Consider the following 21,566-nt stretch of genomic DNA (forward strand, 5'->3'; position numbering starts at 1 on the left):
ATATATAATCAAAATTTTCAATTAACTAATTGAAAAACTATAATGATTTTTTAAATCCAATTGGCTGATGCGATAAAATTACAAAGAACTTAATTTGCGAGGAATTTCTTCTATTAATCTTTACAAAAGTTGATTGGATGAGAAGAAAGTATTTCATTGAGAGGGTGAGACAAAAACAAACCGAGACTATTTGCGACAACTCTGCGTGCATGTACAAACACAGCGGAATAATCTTATTTTCAAACTCTCATCTCTGTAAACAAACAGTACAACGTGCCTCACCACTCTTAAATTTTTTTATCAAATTTATTGGATAATATTAAAAACATTAACGGTGGCACATTAACTTTAGTTTTCTCTATAAAATTTGATATAAATATGAAATATATATACATACATACTCAGTAATATAGAACAATTAAAAATGCCCACAAAATTATGCATTACTTAAAATATATAGAAGACCAAACAAAGCACAAATTCAAAAAAAAAAAAGAAAAAAAAAAGAAAAAAAAAAAAAGAAGAAGCTCAAAGAAGTTTGAATTTTTAGAGCTCTCTCACATTTTATATGGGTGGGGATTTGATTTACAATTACTGCATTTTGGGGTTTTAATTTAGTGTTTAGGTTCAAGAATCAGTTGGGTTTTAATTTAGTGTTTTGGGTTTCAAGAATGAGTTGGCACAACAAGACATATGTTTCATTAAAACGTACAATTACCGCATTTTGGGGCTTCAATTTAGTGCTTAGGGTTACATGCAGGCATATGTCAGTCTTCCAACTTGCAGTTTGAAGGGTATTATGGGGAAGTTGAGATTTCTTGCAGGTAGAGTCAAGCCGAGTCAACTACAGTAATGTTTTGGTGACCTAAGGGTGCCTGCCACTCTCTGATAAAAAAATCAGAATACAGAGATACACTTACTTAATTTCAAGTGCACACAGTAACCACTCCACTACACGTTACATACTCTAATTGCATGTGTGCGCGTATATACCACAGGATAAACATAGCGTGTGTGTGTAATTTTGCTTATATAATACTTGCATATGCATTACTCAATAGAACCAATATATATTGAGAGGGTTAGAGTGTACACGCTGCCTTACCCACTTTTAACTTCTTTTTTTTTCAAATTTATTGGATAATATTAAAAGCATAATCGGTAGTACATCAACTTTAATTTTCTCTATAAAATTTGATATAAACATAAAATATATATATAAATATACTTAGTAATATAGAACAATTAGAAATGCCCACAAAATTATGCATTACTTAAAATCCGTAGAAGACCAAACAAAGCATGCAATACCACAATTCGTTCGATCGAAAAAAAAAAAAAAAGCCTTAGAGAAGTTTGAATTTTAAGAGCTCTCACATTTTATATGGGGATTTGATTTACAATTACTACATTTTGGAGTTTTAATTTATAATTACACGTATTCGTATCGTGTCATATTCATGTGTTTTATTTATTTATTTATTTAAAATTTGTCGTATCACCATAACTGTATCTGTATCGTGTTATATCCGTATCTCGTATCTGTAGATCATCCACAATTATCTTTAAAATATATGTTTGTATGCATTATATATTGCGGGGGTGAATATTTACTTTGTACAAAAGTTAAGTTTATTGAGCAATAGACACGTGTAATTACATAATCACTTAATTAATTTGTAATTAAGTATTAAATTGAGGTATCAAGTAAGATCGATATTTAATTTATTATTTTTTTTAACAGATGATGATGATGTTGGTGAGCTCATGGCTTCCATGACCCATCCAATTTGTAGTCCACAGGCAGATGTCTAGCCTTCCATGGCTTCTAAACGATTTTGATTTTGGGTGATGAAATTTGGGAAGCATAACAATGTTCACTTTGTATAATTATAATATATTTTTTGAGTTTGGTAAGCAATAAATTTCAATATCACTGAATATTGGTTCTAATTTCGAATTTAAAGCACCAGGGCTTCCAAGCATAGTTAATATTGTATATTTGAAAATTATTTTTATTCAATTCGGTGCCTTTTCAGTCTCCCTCTTTACACCACGATTCTTGAAAATTGATTATTATTATTATTATTTTTGGAAGGTAAATTGAGCTTTATATATATATAAATATGATGCAAATTTATTATTTTTATTCAATTCGGTGCCTTTTCAGTCTCCCTCTTTACACCACGATTCTTGAAAATTTATTATTATTATTATTTTTTTTGGAAGGTAAATTGAGCTTTATATATATATAAATATGATGCAATACAAAATGCATGGACACAGCCCACGAATTGCAGACGGCCCAATAAGCAAAGAGACCAACAAAGAGAACGTGAATAACACCTCAGGCCTAGCCCATCACCTAGCAAATGAGAGGCTTTCTCTCTCTATAAATGAGAGGCTCTCTCTCTCTCTCTAGGACCAGTAATCGTCACAAAAAGATATGGATTGTGAAGAAATGGCGGCTATGACTGCACAGTACTCTTCATCTTAAATCATTTATTTGTACGGAAGGGACAGTAATCTGCAACAAGTAATGTATGTGTGGGCCATGATACGAAAAGGAGACGTTGCCACTTACTATAATGCTTAACAGAAAGCTAGAAAGCCAGCTAGCATCTTAAAGCATTTATTTGGTGCTAGCAAAATTTCTGAATTTCTGACCGTTGACCCCGGGGCAAAAGCGGCTTTGCGATTTTCCGATCATGATCATCAATATCGTGATCTCTTATGAACGGCTAAGATTATCTATTCAATATCGTGATCTCTTATGAACGGCTAAGATTATCTATTCTCTGGGACCACCCTAAAAAGATGACTGCGATAGCCTCCTTTGACCACTCGATTAGGCTCTATTTTAGAAATCAAAACCAATAAGTCTATTGACTACATTACAACAACTGAAGTTCTACCAAATTAATTAAAACCAGGTCCGGATCTTTTTCTATTAATTTAACATTCAGCATAATTGAGTTTATAAAATTTTAGAAAATCCAAAATATCTTTGAGAACCAACCAAGGATATGGTATGGGACTCTCTCATAATCCCTAGAATGTCATGGAGTTAACCTTATAATAATATTACTATTTTATATTGAAATTAAATATTTAATATTATTTTAGAAATTATGGAATTGGGACTTTAAAATTAAAGAGAATATAGTTCAAATTTTAAACTAATTTTTTTGAAATTTTAATTCTAAACTCCCAAACATGGCAGAGGAGTAATAACAGCCTCCCTTTCTAAAAAAAAATAAAAAAAAGGGTAGAAGAATCTCATCAAAATTTGCCAAGTCATAACTTGGACCCACAATTTGTGGGTCACATCTGATGATTTTTTTATTGTATAGTACTTTGAGTTGATTTTTTTTTAAAAAAATTTTATTTCATAATAAGATCACTTTAATATTGTTGCGGGTGGTTCGAATCTTAGACATTTTCTTTGTTGCATAACTAAGCATAAAGACATTTCATTTGGACAAAAACAGAACCAATACACCATTAACTCATCCGACCTAGGAGTAAGAGGTTGAATGTTAGCCAATATTGCGAGTGCGTATATGTTGGCTTCAACTTTTGAACTCAAAAATATTTTTTAACGGTAGTAATTCATTTCTCTTCAAATTCTTTGTTGTAATGCCAGTCGTCCATTTTTATAAAATTACCGCGTGACTATGTTAATTTATCATTGAGTATAATTCTATATGTGCGCACAAATACATAATTTTGCAACACTAAGAGCTCCTTTTGGATTGTTTTTCAACAGTTAAAAAATATTTTTATTTTATAAATTTGTTTTTTTCATTCTAACAATAAATGGGCTCTTACAAAGGTATAATAGTCTTCAACATTTCCTCCAACTTTATATACTAAGGTTAATTTTATGATAGTTGTTATAACTTTATGTCGTTTTTGGCAATTATGTACTTTACTGAATAATTTGAAAAGTATTGTATAAGATAATACAATCAAAATTTCATACCAAAGTTTATTTACGCCAGAATTTTTTATATATATTTTTTCTTTTGATTTTATTTCACCGTGTTAAATTATTATTTTATTATTGTATCGTTTAATTTTATTGTATAGTACTTTGAGTTGATTTTTTTTTTTTTTTTTTTTTTTTCATAATGAGATCACTTTAATATTGTTCCCCAATTTCTACATTATTATTATTATTTTCTTTCAAAATAAACTAATTTAAAAAATACAGTATACCAAATGTCATGGAGTTAACCTTATAATAATATTACTATTTTATATTGAAATTAAAATTTTAATATTACTTTATAAATTATGGAATCGGGACTTTAAAATTAAAGAGAATATAGTTCAAATTTTAAATTAAATTTTTTAAAATTTTAATTCTAAACTCCCAAACATGACAAAGGAGTAATAACAGCCTCCCTTAAAAAAATAAAAAAAAAATAAAAAAAAACTGGAGGAAGAAACGTCTCATCAAAATTTGCCAAGTCATAACTTGGACCCACAATTTGTGGGTCACATCTGATGTGGCAACATCCGAAGAAGATGCCCACAAAATTGTATGGGGGTTGCAAACTATTACAGAAAAAATGAAAAAAAGAAAAAGAAAAGAAAAAATCACAAAAAGAATTAAAAGGGCAACAGTTGGCACAAACAACCCAAATATTCGTAGACCTGCAAGCCTAGCCTACTGCCCATCATTACTCACCAGCATAAATATTTGGAGTCCGGATTTTTCTTCCTAAGCAAGCATTCTCTGTGTGTGTGTGTGTCTCTCTACAATCGACGGAGGTTCGCCGGAAAACTTGCCATTTTCGTTGAAATCAGGTAATACTACTCTTTGTTGATCTAACTACTATCTTTTACCTTCTCTCTCTCTCTTCAAACAGATGTATCTATATCTATATATTTATATTCTTAGCATATTGACTCTGTAAGTTTAGATTTCTTCTCTTTAAAACTATATATCTCTTTACATCCACTATCACACAGTGCACAAGTCTGTACATGTGAAAAAAAATTAATGTTGTAATCACTATAGTGGAGTATAATCACTATATTTTTTTTCTTACAGTCAGTATGAAGTGAGAAAAGGATGAGTTAGTTGAGTAAGTTCATGTCACTAGACCTTTTCTCTGTATGCTAGCTCTGTCCTCGCGGGTGAAAAACCAATATACAACTCAAACCCTAGCTCAATATCTTCTTCTTCTTCTTTTTATTACTGCTGCTTTTGTTATAATTTTTACAGTAGGGATTTATTTTTATTTTTGTTGGGAAAAGGCTTTTGAGATGATATTTGGGAGTTCTAGCCAACCACATATTCCATTTCTTCTTCTTCTTTTTATTGCTGTTGTTTTTGTTATCATTTTTATATTAGGGATTTATATATTTTAGATGATTAGTATGGAGACATTGATTACTTTGGTGGAGTTTTATTATATGGAGATTTAACTTACTTCACTGTTGTTTAAGAAATTCCATTTACAATTATGAATTTATAATCACTATATATTTTTTTAGAGTCACAATGTCGTCCCAGCCGCCCTCCCCGTCTCCGCCGCCCTCCCCGTCTCTGACATCTCCGCCGCAGTCCCCGCCGCCTTCGCCGCCACCTTCGCCGCCGCCTTCGCCACCACCGTCGCCGCAGAGTACCTGCTCGGTTCACTCTGAACCGCTCACTCCTCCGGTAGATGAATGAGATTTATGGATGTCACCGTTGACTGAATTACGGAACCAACCAATAATCTTGTGTTGTTTCTTACAGATTGAAGAGGAACTGCCGCCGGTGGGAGAGCACAACCCGGAGACGACACAGCACAACGCCAATGTCAACGAGGCGGCTCTACGTAGGAGGAGTAATGCCTTTAATTTTGTCTAAACCTTTAATTTTGTGTTGATTCAATTTTAAATTTTGTGTTCGTTTTTAATTTTCTTTGTTTGGGCCTCAGAAGTAGAACTGGAGGAAAGACTGGCCGAATGGAAGATAAGAAAATGGATGGTGGTCAGAAGGAAGGAATGAAGAAGAAGTGGTGGCCGTGGCTTGTTTTGAAGATTTCTAACTTAGTAATGTTTTGTGAAATACAATATTTAATGTTCTGGTAATTAATGTTCTGGTTAGCCGGAACTCCTTTACTGAGTAGTAGTTACTGAATGCATTCTGAACATGTGTGCTGTGAGTGGAAACTAGTCTTCTGGGCTTCATTTATTTTCTTTTGATTCCCTTGTTTTTAATCTGAATTTCTTTTCCCTCTATGTTTTCACCCAATTTTCAACTTCTATCTCTCTCCATCAATTTCTTTACAGACACCACTGATTTGGTTAACACTTTTGGGGATGCATGTAATGATTTGCACCCAATATTATATTATTGCTAAAAAAAATTTGAGTCCTGATCGCATTTAGCTTCAATAATGAAGTGTTTCTACATATTCATGCATGAACAAGTCCATGTCCAAGTCGGCAGGCTAAATCAGCTACCAAAGTAATGAATTGGGCAGCAAAGTCTGCAGGTTCAATGGCATTACCAAGAAGCATGCATACCGGAAATGTACAGAGAGGAGGGGCACAGTTTGAGAGTGTTCTCTTTCTTAGAGCTTAGAAATACAACTAATGATTTCAACAGGTTGCTAATAAACATTAGAAGCATGAATCTATCATTTTTCTCTTTGCTAATAAATTAGTTATCATTAAAATTTTTATGTCTTCAATTGTTTGCGTTAAAAAAAAAAAATAAAAATAATTTGTTTGAATAATAAAGTCGCGTGCCAGTATATGCAGCTAATACATATACACCAGTACGTAAGAGATAATGGTACTGTGCGGGAGAGAATATGCAGCAAGGAAAGGACTTAGGTGTCAAGTGTCATTATATAATTGCTTACCAGGAAAATGCAATTTACAATTTAAATAGTCTAAATTTTACTTTCTTAGACATTAGGCCATGGCACATCTAATCCTCTAACAGTTTCCTTTCTTCTGTAAATGTCATATAGGTATGTATGTTATTGACATTAAAGTACTTTTGTTTAATATGTAGGCTATGTATGTGTGTGTGTGTATATATATATGTTTGTATACTTTGTACAGAAGTTAGGTTTAATTGATGATGGTGGCCGGTGACCTCATGGCTTCCATGATCCGTCAAATATGGCTTCTAAAAGCTTTTGATTTTGTGTTTAATGACATATTCTAGCATCCTCTGATGTTGGAACTTGGAAGTGAGTTGATGTGAGAGTATTTATATTGACCTCCCTCGAAATTTTTCATAACTACACGAAGCTCCCCTATAATTTTTCAAATTGCTCTAACCTTTCCTAAAAGCAAAACATTATTACACATACCTCCCCCTTATAGTTACCCACAATGGGCTTGTATAATAAAGAAACAAAAAATTAATCAATGCTCTTCAATCACTGTATTAATATACTGATTTTGTTGGGATGAAATATGTGTTAAACCAAGGTTTGCTCTCTTGAAAATGAGAAAATCTGAGTGAGGATTTGTTGATAAAGTATTAAAAATGAGATTTGAAAACTCTGCAACAACAACATCGGAAGAGATTAGGATAGTTTTGTAATCTCACGTCACTTTACAAATTCAAAATATCTTTTAATTCTAACAGGGGCAATAGTGGTATTTTGAATACATTAAGTACATAGACATTAGCAAATTTCATGATTGACTAATGCTGACTATAATTTATCCAAATTTATCAAAAAAGATTAGTATGCATATTAGAAGTTTTTGTTGGGACATTGATTTTTGATAATCTATCTTTAGTATGTATTTTGCTACTTTTTATATCTCACGCTCTCTTTTATTATGCATAGAAACATTAGTAAAGTGCATTTGTGTTTGTCAGTAAATTTTGGGTTTACCTTAACACTAATTAATGTTGCATACTATAATTTTATAGAAATATTTGAAAATTATTTTTACTTGTAACGATATTTATAATACATATCATAATATTTAACAAAAATAATAATTAAATATTAAAATAATTTATAAAAGAATCTTTAGATAATTATCCTGAAAATATTTGCAAATTGCAATCACATGTTATTTATTTATTTATTAGTTAAATGTGTTCCACAACAGAGGTCTCCTTTACTCTATACTTCTATAGCATAGAACTACGTTGGAACCCAGCCGTAAGAGCCACCGACAGCCACCGACTTCTCACCGGAAAGCCACCATCTCTCAATCACTGGTCAGAGCTCTCACATTTTATTTAGGGATATTGATTTACGATTGCTTGAATTTTTTAGGTTTTAATTAGTGCTTAGGGTTTCAAGAATGAGTTGGGTCTATTTGGAGATCCGCCTGTAAAATCGATTTGCATGTTTCATAGACCTAAAAATGGTTTTGTATGTTTAGGGTTTCAAGAATTCAAGAGGTAATGATGTACAAAATAGTTGCTAAATAACTCAATAAGTTGCCTATTTTTTTGGGTCTCTCTTTGATTTTCATTCCTCAGATGATTTTTTTCAGTCATATTAAATTCTCAGGACATTGTATTTACTAGATTAAGATAAGAATCCATGTTAACCAACTGGACAATTTTGAAAACTTAAGGAGGTGAAATAAAAATTTTAATTAAAGGAGATGAAGTGAGGCCCCTGCGAATGGCTCTCAATTAGTTTACAAAACATTGTACTATAAGTGGTAAACTGAGTATACTCCTTCCGTTGTATTATAATTTATAAGTAAGTTTATGAAGTGGACAATTATAATGGGACAGAGGGAGTAATAGCTTTGAGTATATGAAAATATTGAATTGACTGTTGAGACCATCATGTTGACGTGTGAATATATTATATACATAGTCTGTCTATGGTGAATGAGTGTATTGGCAAACTTAACATTGTCTTGATGGCTTTTAACATCCAAGCTGGCCGAGGTCTATCATTTACATTAGAAGCATGAATCTATCATTTTTCTCTTTGTTTTATTTTTCTTCTTTTTAATTAGTTATCATTAAATTTTTATGTCTTCAATTGTTTGAGTTTAAAAAAAAAAAAAAATTCTAATTGCAATCATGGGAAAGTGTTACAACAGGTTGCTAATGAACATTAGAAGCATGAATCTATCATTTTTCTCTTTGTTTTATTTTTCTTCTTTTTAATTAGTTATCATTAATTTTTTATGTCTTCAATTGTTTAAGTTAAAAAAAAAAAAATTTGTTTGAATGATAAAGTCGCGTGCCAGTGCGTAGGAGAGAATATGCAGCTAATACATATACAGCAGTACGTAAGTGATAATGTTACTGTGCGGGAGAGAATATGTAGCGAGGACAGGACATTAGGTGTCTAGTGTCATTATATAATTGCTTACTAGGAAAATGCAATTTACTATTTAAATAGTCTAAATAAAAATTGAAATTACACACTTGCCCTTTCTCAACAAGAAATTTCAACTTACAAATACCCCCATACACTTCGCCCCTCATGAAGGGCTATATTGACAATTTTTCCAAAAAAAAAAAAAAAAAAAAACATGTACTATACTATGAAACAGAATATCTCGGACTCTGATTGAGAGAGTATGAGTTATTTTCATCGTTATAGCATCAATTCATTTAACACGCGCTGAAAAGGCTGTTTGAAGGAATCACAAGTCACTACAATTCGGCTGTTGACCACTGAGAGTGTGTTTGTATGTGTGTGTGTGTGTGTGTGTGTGTGTGTATTATATATATAGATATGAGACGGTTGTTGTCAGTTGAAAATTGTGTAATAGCATCGTCGATCTGTTTGTCCTTCGTTGGCATCAATTTTGTGTCCTTCGTTGTGTGTATATCAATACTAATAAATGATCCAAATATATATATATATAATCACCACTGAAATTTTCAATTAACTAATTAAAAAACTATAATGATTTTTGAAATCCAATTGGTTGATGTGATAAAATTACAAAGAACATAATTTGACAGGAATTTCTTCTATTAATTTTTTTTTTAAGTTGATTGGATTAAGAGGGTGAGACAAAACAAATCAAGACTAGCTGCGATAGCTCCGTGTGTATGTACAAATACAGCGAAATAACTTTATTTTTAAACTCTTATTTTTGTAAACAATACAACGTGCATTTATTTATTTATTATTATTATTATTATTATTTTTCAAAAATTTAAACCCTCGCCGTTTATTTTAAAAGGTATTATGTCACAAATTCTTAATTTTCAATCATAGCTGTTTAATAATAATTTTTATTTAATAATAAATAAGAACAAAATTTTTAGTTTTCACCACCACGCTGTTGCTTTTCACCTACTCTAATGTTGCCTCTAAACTTTTGTTAACTAACACACAATCCTTAGCTCTTTGTTATAACTTATCAAAGAGCTTTTCTTAGTCTCATCCAACTAAAAATTGTTGTTAGTTTGAATACTGGTAAAAATATTTAGTCTTACCTTCCGAAAAAATAATAATAATCTTGGGAAAAAAAAATTAATAATTATAAAAAAAATAATAACATGTCTCTCTCTAGTCTCTATCACCAACCGGCTAGGCATGAAGAATGTGATGTGGAGGTTCATTTATTTTATCACAGTTGTATCTGAAAAAGTTTCAGACGCTTTTGAAGTCAAAGATAATATTCAGATTACTAAAACGGTGCTACACTGCTACATAAAAGGGTAGTCAACATTTTGCATTGTAGCCAAATATGGTGCATGAGCTGTTTACAACTTGTGAGATCATTCTACCTTCATTTTGTGTCAATAACCTCAACAAAATAACAATTTAATGACATTCTCTCTCAAAACAGCACTACCAAATCAATTATCCTAGACCTCTGCCCCCCCAAAAAATTAATGTACCTTATTGTAAAAAGACAATGCCTAAATATATGTATAACAAGATATAATTGCTACAAACGGTCTATGTATCATAGCATAGATTTTCGCGTGGTAGAGAGGGTGTTTTACTCAAGGTAGTGATTACACCACCAAGTGGACTTATCACATGATGGTCCAACCTCATCGCCAATTATGCAAATTTCACCATTGATGAAGCACTGGACCTTATCCGGCGGCTGAGTAATCCAAGTTTCCATTATTATCATCTCAATTAGCTCCAATTTACAAAATAATAATAATAATAATAAAAGTCCAACGAATATCGGTATAAATTAACAAAATCGGCCTGTTTATGGAGGTATGTAACATTATCGGATCTCTAAAATAGAGTTACGAACCGACCGATACTCGAGCCATAGTTACAATTAAAAAAGGATCACCAAACTAGGTTAATGGGCCTTTTATATGGACAAAAATCAGCTCAATGCACCTCTCATTGGAGTCTGTATAGTGACGATCCAATGGCTGAGATCAAATCCACATCAGCTCACTTGCCTTGTCAGTGTCACTGCCAATTCAATGACATCTCAGCGCCTAATCAGCCACTTATGCAACAAAGTTACTGACATAAAATTTCTTTTACCACATATACAAATACCTCATACAATATATACTTATACGTTATATGTTATATAATATATCATATATAAAATTATTTTATTCCATTATACTTTACCTTTACCTTTTCAGAAAAGTCCGTAATAGTTCACATTTACCTTTCTTGAAAAACCTTTTAATTTCTTCTTCTTCTCTATCATTTTGCTCTGGTTTGTCTTTCTTCTTCTACTCCCCACCATCATTTTGCCCTGGTTCGTCTTTTTTCGTCTACCCCAACTACTATATATTTCCAATCTAAATCTTGTCAAAAGTTGTAAAAAGAAAGATTCACAAATTCTTTTAGTAATGTACTATAAATTTGGAAAACTTGAAATCTGAATGGCTACATCTTTTTTTCACTATATTATTTGTAGATAAAAGAAAAAGCTAATTTTTACCAGTAGAAAAGAATAATAAGGGAGACATAACGAAGTTATATTATTTACTTGATATTCTTCATTTTATAACTTCAATTCCACCGTAAGTTGAAGTTATATCATTTTATTTATTATTAGTCACAAAATAATATATTTATCAATTACAATTACATTAGTACAATAATTGATATATAAATAGGCATAATATAAATGAAAAAATAATATTTTGAAATAGTTTGAATACAATTGAGAGAAAGAGATGTTTCTGTACATTTTATATATATATATATATATATATATATATATATATATAACGTATAAATTGAAAGCAAATTATAAACAAATTTTTAAATAGTTTCAATACACAGAGTAATATTTTCTTTCTGGGTTAAATAATAGAATTTGAGTGTCCTTCATGAGTGTGTGGATTAATTTATTTCTTCCAAATATTTGCACCTACACAAATAAATATATTTTACAAATAACATCAGGAATTAAACGTAATATGTTTCAAACCTAAATTATATGTAACAACTTAACTTACTTATAACATGTATCATATATTATTTTTATGTGATTTGTATCAGTAAAAACATGAATTAAATTTAACACCAAACAAATATGTTTTAGCATGACGTATAATCCATAAATTTAACATATTTTACATTGTTATGTCATTCTAAAACATATTTGTTTGATTGAATTTAATTTATATTTTTATTGATACAAGTTACATAAAAATAATATATGGTATATATTACAAGTAAGTTAAGATGTTACATATATTCTAGGTTTGAAACATATTACGTTAAATTAATGACGTTATTCATAAAATATGTTTATTTGCGTAGGTGCAAAGATTTGGAAAAAAGAAATTAATCCATAAACTTAACATATTTTACGTTGTTATGTCATTCTAAAACATTTGTTTGATGTTGAATTTAATTCATGTTTTTACTGATACAAGTCACATAAAAATAATATATGATACATGTTACAAGTAAGTTAAGATGTTATATATAATTTAGGTTTGAAACATATTACGTTTAATTCCTGCTATTATTCGTAAAATATGTTTATTTGTGTAGGTAGAAAAATTTGGAAGAAATAAATTAATTCATAAACTTAACATGTTTTTCGTTGTTATGTCATTCTAAAACATATTTGTTTGATATTGAGTTTAATTCGAGTTTTTATTGATACAAGTCACATAAAAATAATATATGATACATGTTACAAGTAAGTTAAGGTGTTACATACAATTTATGTTTGAAATATATTATGTTAAATTAATGATGTTATTCGTAAAATATGTTTGTTTGTGTAAGTGAAAAAATTTGAAAGAAAAAAATTAATTCATGAACTTAACATGTTTTACGTTGTTATGTCATTCTAAAACATATTGGTTTGATCTTTAATTTAATTCATGTTTTTATTGATATAAGTCACATAAAAATAATATATGATACATATGTTACAAGTAAGTTAAAATTTTACATACAATTTAGGTTTGAAACATATTACGTTTAATTTCTAGTGTTATTCGTAAAATACGTTTATTTGTGTAGGTGCAAAGATTGGTAAGAAATAAATTAATTCATAAATTTAACATGTTTTACATTGTTATGTCATTCTAAAGTATATTTGTTTGATATTGAATTTAATTAATGTTTTTATTGATATAAGTCAAATAAAAAAAATATATGAAACATGTTATAAGTAAGTTAAGATGTTACATATAATTTAGGTTTGAAACATATTACGTTAAATTAATGATGTTATTCATAAAATATATTTATTTATGTAGGTGCAAAGATTTAGAAGAAAAAATTAATTCAAAAACTGACACTAAAAGGAAATGGCATTATTCATTTGAAATAGTGAAAACTTAAAAGGAAATGCCATTAAAAACTGGCATAAACATAATAAACATTGGCTTACAATATTGTAATCAATTAACACCAACAAGAAGACAACATTATATACAATATAATTGTATATAATTACGTTCTTCGTCAGAGAAAAAAAGAAAGAAAGAAAAAAAAACTCATGATGGTTACGATAATGCACAATTCTTTCACTCATCAGGTCCATTATTGATCTTAATCTTCAAAACTCTCTGAACTGGTAGCTTGCAAATTGGACAGCGTTTGGAACCTTAAAACCTTTTGCCTAATGACCCAAGAAAATTTCAATATCACCATTTTTTATTATTCTCCTTGTGAAATTCTTTGACAAATACATAATTAAATAACACACAAAAAAAAAAAAAAAAAAATAGAGGTGCAACTAGTATAAATTAATGTTTAATTTTTTTGGAGTAATTTGACTCTATTTTCAATGCAAAAAAAAATTTTAAGCTAAAAAATATTATAAATGATAAAATGAAATAAATGAGATAATGATGCAGGTATAAGAAAAAACATTATATATAAAAAAAAAAAAAAAAAAAACAATAAGAAAGCCTAACAAATTAGGCTCTACCAACAAGTTAAAAACAAGATATTAATACGTAGAATTAGTTTTGCAAGTAATAAAAATAGATAAAAATTAATCTAAACATGCAACTTTGCCGAAAAATCTTCCTTGCTCTGTTTCTTTGCCGATTATTTATGTATTTTGCCGAAATCTTGTTCTACTTTGCCTTGTCTGAAACAATAGCTATGAACTTGCTCTGGTTTGGATTTGAGGAATATTTGATTTTGAAAGTGATTTTCTAATTTGATTTTGAGGAAACAAATATATAGCAGACTTTTGGGGGGAAATGAATTTTTGTTTTTGGGGGGGAAATTGAAGTTTCAATCTTTTCTGTATATGGGACCCACTAAGTCAAATTCATATGAATAAATTAATTCAATAATACAGTGTATAGAAATGATGTAAAAATAACATGTATATATGGTAAATACAGTTTTACCAATAGTGCCACATTTTTAATTGTTCTATATTACTGAGTATATATGTATATATATTTCATATTTATATCAAATTTTATAGAGAAAACTAAAGTTAATGTGCTACCGTTTATGCTTTCAATATTATCCAATAAATTTGAGAAAAAAAGTTAAGAGTGGGTGAGGCACCACAAAATTACGCATTACTTAAAAATTAAAATATGTAGAAGACCAAACAAAGCACACAATACCACAATTCAAAAAACAAAACGAAAAAAAAAAAGAAAAAAAGTAGGAGAAGTTTGAATTTTAAGAGCTCTCTCACATTTTATGTGGGTGGGGATTTGATTTTCAATTACTGCATTTTGGGCGAGACTAGCTGAGAATATGTGATCCAAATATATATATATATATATATATATATATAATCACCACTGAAATTTTCAATTAACTAATTGAAAAACTATAATGATTTTTGAAATCCAATTGGTTGATGTGATAAAATTACAAAGAACTTAATTTGAGAGGAATTTCTTCTATTAATTTTTTCAGAAGTTGATTGGATTGAGAGGATGAGACAAAACAAAATGAGACTAGCAGCTCTGCATGCATGTATAGATAGTTTGATAGAGGAAGTGGAGGACAAGGATTTCACTTCTCCATTTTCATTGCTCTTCAACACAAAAGAGAGAGAGAAATAAAGTGACGAAATGGTAAGAAATACTAAATTAAACACCTTCTTTGTTATGTTCTTCAGTGCCTAGGAGGAGCTTTGTTTGTGAGAAATTAATGTTATTGTGCATCCTATATTTCTCTATTTAATCAAAATTCAATTTATCTAAGAATTTTTTTTATATGTGTTCACAACTTCAGTATTATGTATTATTTTTTAAGTATGTATAAAGTAATTCTTCCCATAAATTTTCTATAAATTTTGAATATCTGTCATTTGTATTACATGTACATGAGTTTTCTAATTTACAAAGTGGTTCCACATTCAAAATTCTCCAACATGTGGTATCCATCAAAAGTACTATGTGGGGCCATTTTCATATATTCAAAGGGCAGTGACATGTAACTTCTATCTTAAGCTGAATTAGCAGAGAAGAAAGAACCCAAGTGATTGAAGCAAGAAGACCAACCATCTGCATCATGTAAACATTTCTTCTTTGAGCTCTGTCACTCTCCGTGTTTTCCTTCCAATCAAAATTCCCATAGACACGGAATTGTTTTGTACTGTTCACTGTTTGACTAGAACAAATTCTCAATGATTTTATAAACTTGTTATAATTTTATTTTATTTTATTTTTTGGTTAGAAGGTAAGCTTGTGTATAAAAAATGGAGAATTGTACAAGAAGCCCCAATTATAGTAGGGACGAAAACAAAGAAACAACTCAACCAATAACTACAACCAGCAACACATTAGAGAGTGAACACAAGTTCAGCAGCAGCAACATACAAAGTGGACTATTGACAATCAGTAACATACACCCTTGACAGATACACCACCCATGACAGACAAGTGACAACAACAACATTTTATACCTCACCTTAGCAACCAGCTTTGAGAATGGGAGGTAGAACAGGCCTGCAGAAAAAGGCTATAGAGGTCTTGCTCTGTGGAAATGAGAGTCAGATCTAAGGTCCTTCTTAGGTTGATTGAAGCAAGCTTTGCTCTGGTGCAAGACTTAATCTGAGAGATTATATGCTGTGGAGGTGCTTCAACGTTTCTGAACACCCTTGCATTCCCTTCCCTGCCAAAGGAAGTAGATTGCAGCAGACAACAGGAGTTTGTGTGTGTAGGTGCAAAATTCCGCTCAACCAATAATGATTGAGAAAAATCAAACAACTCACTCAAAAACAATAAGAATAAATAAGAATAGTGTATAGAGAAGCGTAGAATTGCTTGATCTCTTTATTGGAGGTCTGGGCCTCTATTTATACACAAATAGTATAGTAGAATCATGGTAGGACTCGCATTGCTTGTCCTCCAATCCTTTTCCATGTACAATATTCTCCTTAAATGGAGTTCTTTTCTTTGTATAACTCTTCCTATGTAAAATATCTCTCACACGGAAACTTCCTTTGTGTTGAGTCCTTTTCTTATTAGGACTGGACCATAGATGGTGTACTTGGGCCGGATGTAATATGGGTTGGATGACTTCATGAAGGGGCTGGTACTTCCAATAAGGTGATATTGGGCTGGTTAAGGATTTCATCCAGTGTTGAAGGTCCAACGTAAGTGGTATTGGGCTGAAAGATAATATAATTTGGGCTTGATCCGGACGGGCCTCATATATCCTTGGAATGTAGACATATGTAGTGATGACGTGTATGCTTCTTATTGGAGGGAGTTTTTTTCCCTCCACACTTTGCCCCAAATTTCATTTTTAATTGAGTGACGGCTCCCATTAGAGAGGGAATTGAAACCGGTTTTTTACTTTGCTTCAGAGACGGTTCGAGGACTTTCATTATTACTCCGTCGTACAAGATTCTGCAAGAGTTACATTCGCCCTAGCTGCACTCCTGCGTTCTTCATTCCATCGCTTTGTCAGGTTAGTTTTTTTTCGCATCTTTCTCTTTAATCTTTCATTATGAGTACTTCATCTACTCCCGAACGTATAGACATTGGGGATTCTGAATCCACACCTTCATCTTCCCCCGTTCGCATTAGGGTTCCCCCTCCTAGGGTTTCTACAGATCGTCTTTCGTTGAATCAATTAGGTACTTCCCCCCTTCCAGCCGAGACATCCACCTCAGGCTCTGATAATGTTCTTACTCATGAAAAGAGGAAAGCAATCATCTCTATTCGCCGCATCAAGTTCTCTGTTGCTTCGGTAATGGAAGAATTTGATATTCCTGAGGGAGTAGAAATTGTAGAATATCCCGAGGGTGCCGATTTTACCTCCGGCGAGGGAATTGAAGAGAGTGAGTTGCTTCTTTCGGTCGGGCATCTTAGCGCCCTCCGGTTCCCTCTTCACCCCTTCTATCATTTAGTTTTCAACAAGTTAGGTCTTGCCCCCTTCAGGTAAATCCTAATTTCTTTCGCATTCTTGGCACTGTTGGTGCATCGGAAATTAGAGGCTCTGGATTTGACCTTTGCCGACCTTTTGCTTACTTATAATATATCTAAGTATGGGACCGAGCCTGGTCGCTTCTTTTTTACCTCTACCCTTCATCAGAGGATATGCACGAACCTTCCTTCATCCGAGAAGAAGTGGAAAGAAAGGATGGTTATAGTTAAAGGAAAATGGTTCGTGCCCCAATCAATTACGCTCCCCATCCCGCGCAAGTTCGGGAAGTTAGGTATAGAATACTTAACCTCCCTTCATACCAAGTGTTCTGGCTGTTTTCCTTACCAAGTCTTAATGTTTCGCCGTACTTATGAGTTTCTTGGTGTTTTTTCAGGTACATTCCCATCCTCCGCAGCAAGGAACAGACTTTCTTTTCTTGAGGAACGAGTCTGGAGTGACCCCTCGCCTATCGAGGACCTGCTAACTTCTTCAAACCTCAAGGATATTGCCTCCAGTGCTGTTGCTGCAGACCTCATGGATCTGTCTCTACCATCCTTTGATAGTTTCCCCATGACTGAAGAGGAGATACGGAGGGCTGAGGCTTTAAAAAAGAAAGCCGAAGATGCCCAACCCTTGGTCGTTATTAGGTCTACTGAGGGTGAGGTGGAGGCTGAGGAACCACCAATGAAGAAATCTCGCCTCAACCCCCCATCCTCTGGCAAGGGCAAGGTCTCTTCTAAAAGCAGAGGGAAAAAGGCTGGAGAGGCCGAACCTGAAGATGAAGTCAGGACATATGTTCAGGCTGAAACTGGGGCTCCTTGGACTCCTTCCTTCACCAGGGCTGACAAGTCAGTCCTGCATTCAGGGGATTCTGTGATCACAGACCCTTCAGCTGCATTGGCTGTGGCCCGAGGGATGTGGCTCCCAAAGGACGAGGAAGCCATCAGCCAAATGGGGTTGGAACAACTACTCCCTTCTGCCCCGGTCCGAGTCATAGAGGTTCGTATTGCTCCTTCAGAATTATGTTACTCTTGCTTACTTATGTTTCCATTTATGCTCATATTTGTTCATCTGTTATCTTTTTATACAGAGTCTATACCACATCATGGCCCTCTGCGCCACTGCTGAAGCCCAATCCCTCTCTATCAAGAAGCTGGAGAAGGATCTTGACAATGCAGAGAAGAGAACCACCACTGCCTCTACCAATCTGAAGATAGCTACTGAAGCTAAGGATGTGTATAAGAGGCAGTTGGCTGCCTCTGAGGCTAAGGTGGATTCTCTTTAGGCCGAAATTCAACGCCTGACCGAGGCTCTTACTACTTGCTTCAAGGCGGGGAAGCAAATGCAGGGGCGCTACTCCTGTCTGGCACACCTGGCTAGTCTGGCTATAATCAGGGCTCAGGCCCTAAGACAATGGATCCGGACGCTTTTGACAAGCAGGTGGGGGTGCACTTCCCATATGATGAAGGGCCACAGGCTTTGGAAGCTGAAATCTGCTTTGCCGAGATGGTGAAGGCGCACCTGAAGGGTACTCCTAGCTCTTCTGCCCCTGCGGCTTCAATTCCTCCTACCCCAAGTCCTACTGTAGTGGATGCTTTTGAATCTACTCCCTTCGATCCGAAGAGGAAGTAGAACCATGTATTTTGTTTTTATTGACAGTATATTTGGGATAATAAATATAATTTTTGTTTTAGGCTTTTAATACCTGATTTGTTTTTGCTGTATGCTTTTGATATTGTTCATACTTTTCTGACTGGTAATGTTTTTATGACAAACAAAACACATTGTCTTTATGCTTCGGATTTATGCTATTCGAGAAAAAGTAAGGATGATGGGAAGAAGGAGATCCTTTTAACAGTTTAATTGACATCTCAGGATGATTCATATGGACAATGATCTAACTGTTAAGTGAACTCTTCTTGCCTTTGACTTGCCTGCAGTAGACGTATACATACTCTTTCTTTCTCATGTGTTCCTGATGTGGGGTGGATCATGATGAACTTATGATATATCCACAGGGTATTAAACACTTGGAGTCCGGAGGAAAAAGTTCTAATCCGGCCACCAGAGGTCTGAAGTGAATTGTTCCTTGGCACTGAGTCGTGGAAGAATATTGCTGAATAGGACACTTAGGGTCCGAAGCTGTCTTGGACACTTAGGATCTGAGGCGAATTGTTCCTCAGCACTGAGTCGTGGAGGAATATTGCTGAATAGGACACTTAGGGTTCGAAGCTGTCTCGGACACTTAGGATCCGAGGCGAATTGTTCCTCGGCACTGAGTCATGGAGGAATATTGCTGGATAGGACACTTAGGGTCCGAAGCTGTCTCGGACACTTAGGATCCGAGGCGAATTGTTCCTCGGCACTGAGTCGTGGAGGAATATTGCTGAATAGGACACTTAGGGTCCGAAGCTGTCTCAGACACTTAGGATCTGAGGCGAATTGTTCCTCGGCACTGAGTCGTAGAGGAATATTGCTGAATAGGACACTTAGGGTCCGAAGCTGTCTCGGACACTTAGGATCCGAGGCGAATTGTGTGTTCGTTCTATTTTTAAACGATGTGGGACAATACCAACCACCCATAAAGATCCACTTGGCATGATTGCTTTCTTTCGCCAATCAGCGTTTACTCTTTGCATAACAACAATGAAGTTGATTAAGGGAAATTTTGACAATCTCAAAGAGGGAAACTTGAATTTCATTAAACGAAATAAATTGAAATGAAAAACTTGTGATTGAAATTATTAAAAATTGCCAACTGTAACTGTAATAATCAACTGTAATTGTAATAGTCGTACCACTGTGGTAACATCACGGCATATAGGTATGGATCCCCCTTGTTATAAAAAGAGAAACATACATACGATATTGACAATGTTGGCTAGTGGTAATACCTTTTGAGGTGGATGGCATTCCATGGATGTGCAATAGGACACCCATCAACTTCAGCCAACCGGTAAGCTCCCTTCCCTACCACTTCGGTAATCCTGTAGGGTCCTGTCCAGTTGGGTTCCAACTTTTTAACATACGCTGTCCCTGCTTCATAACCCAATCGCCAACCAAGAACCTACGGTACCGGACACACTTGTTATAACTGTTACACACCTGCTGTTGGTATGCCGCGAGCCGAATTGCTGCGGCATCTCTCCTTTCGTCCACAAGATCAAGGCTATGTTCGAGTTGTTGCTCATTGTTCCCTTCTAGTACCAAGGATGTCCGAAGGGTTGGGATTATTGACTCGGTAGGAATGACAGCTTCGGATCCATATGCCATAGCAAATGGGCTTTCTCCCGTGGGTCGTCTTGGAGTGGTTCGATAGGCCCAGAGCACTTGGGGGAGATTCTCGTACCATTTTATCTTCAATTTCTCCAATTTTTTCTTTAAGCACCCGAATATCGTGCGATTACTTTTTCAACTTGCCCATTGCCTTGTGGATGACTAACTGCAGCCAATTTTTGCAGGATTCCATGTTCGTTAAAGAACTTTCTTGTACTTCTGTTATCGAGGTTCTTACCATTGTCCATTACGATGACTTTTGGTACCCCAAACCCGCAAATAATGTTGCTCCAAATGAAATGCTTTACTTCTTCGTGGGTAACACTAGAGAAGGCTTCAGCTTCCACCCACTTGGTGAAGTAATCCGTAGCCAGAAGCATATGCTTCTTTTTTTCCACAGTTTTGGGTAACGGTCCTACTACATCAATCCCCCATTGGGCGAACGGCCATGGATTAGCCATGGCGTGCAAACCTTCGGCATTCCGAGCCAAGTATGGCCAAAAATAGCCTTGGGTTAGAATTTTGTGTGCAAGGGATCTTCCTCCCGAGTGATTT

General features: G+C 33.5%; 1 protein-coding gene across 1 annotated transcript; it reads left to right on the forward strand.

The window, feature by feature from the left end:
* Nucleotides 1–5,515: 5,515 nt before the first annotated feature.
* LOC132316350 (uncharacterized) lies at nt 5,516–19,816 on the forward strand. Its single transcript, XM_059814843.1, has 7 exons — nt 5,516–5,674; nt 5,753–5,843; nt 5,937–5,989; nt 17,173–17,276; nt 18,575–18,734; nt 18,826–18,909; nt 19,754–19,816. Exons 1-7 carry the CDS (start codon nt 5,516–5,518, stop codon nt 19,814–19,816), a joined length of 714 nt encoding a protein of 237 aa, XP_059670826.1.
* The last annotated feature ends 1,750 nt before the right edge of the window (nt 19,817–21,566 follow it).

Source organism: Cornus florida, unplaced genomic scaffold (assembly GCF_030987335.1).
Source record: "Cornus florida cultivar Cherokee Brave unplaced genomic scaffold, ASM3098733v1 CherokeeBrave_3.0.0_Hap2_Chr07, whole genome shotgun sequence".
Taxonomy (NCBI): Eukaryota; Viridiplantae; Streptophyta; class Magnoliopsida; order Cornales; family Cornaceae; genus Cornus; species Cornus florida.

Bases quoted from the DNA above. Each gene is read 5' to 3' on its own strand.
- LOC132316350 (XM_059814843.1), top strand. From the start codon at position 5,516: ATGTCGTCCCAGCCGCCCTCCCCGTCTCCGCCGCCCTCCCCGTCTCTG. The intron at 5,675-5,752 runs GTAGATGAATGA...TGTTTCTTACAG, and splicing joins CTGAACCGCTCACTCCTCCG to ATTGAAGAGGAACTGCCGCC. The intron at 18,735-18,825 runs GTTCGTATTGCT...CTTTTTATACAG, and splicing joins CCCCGGTCCGAGTCATAGAG to AGTCTATACCACATCATGGC.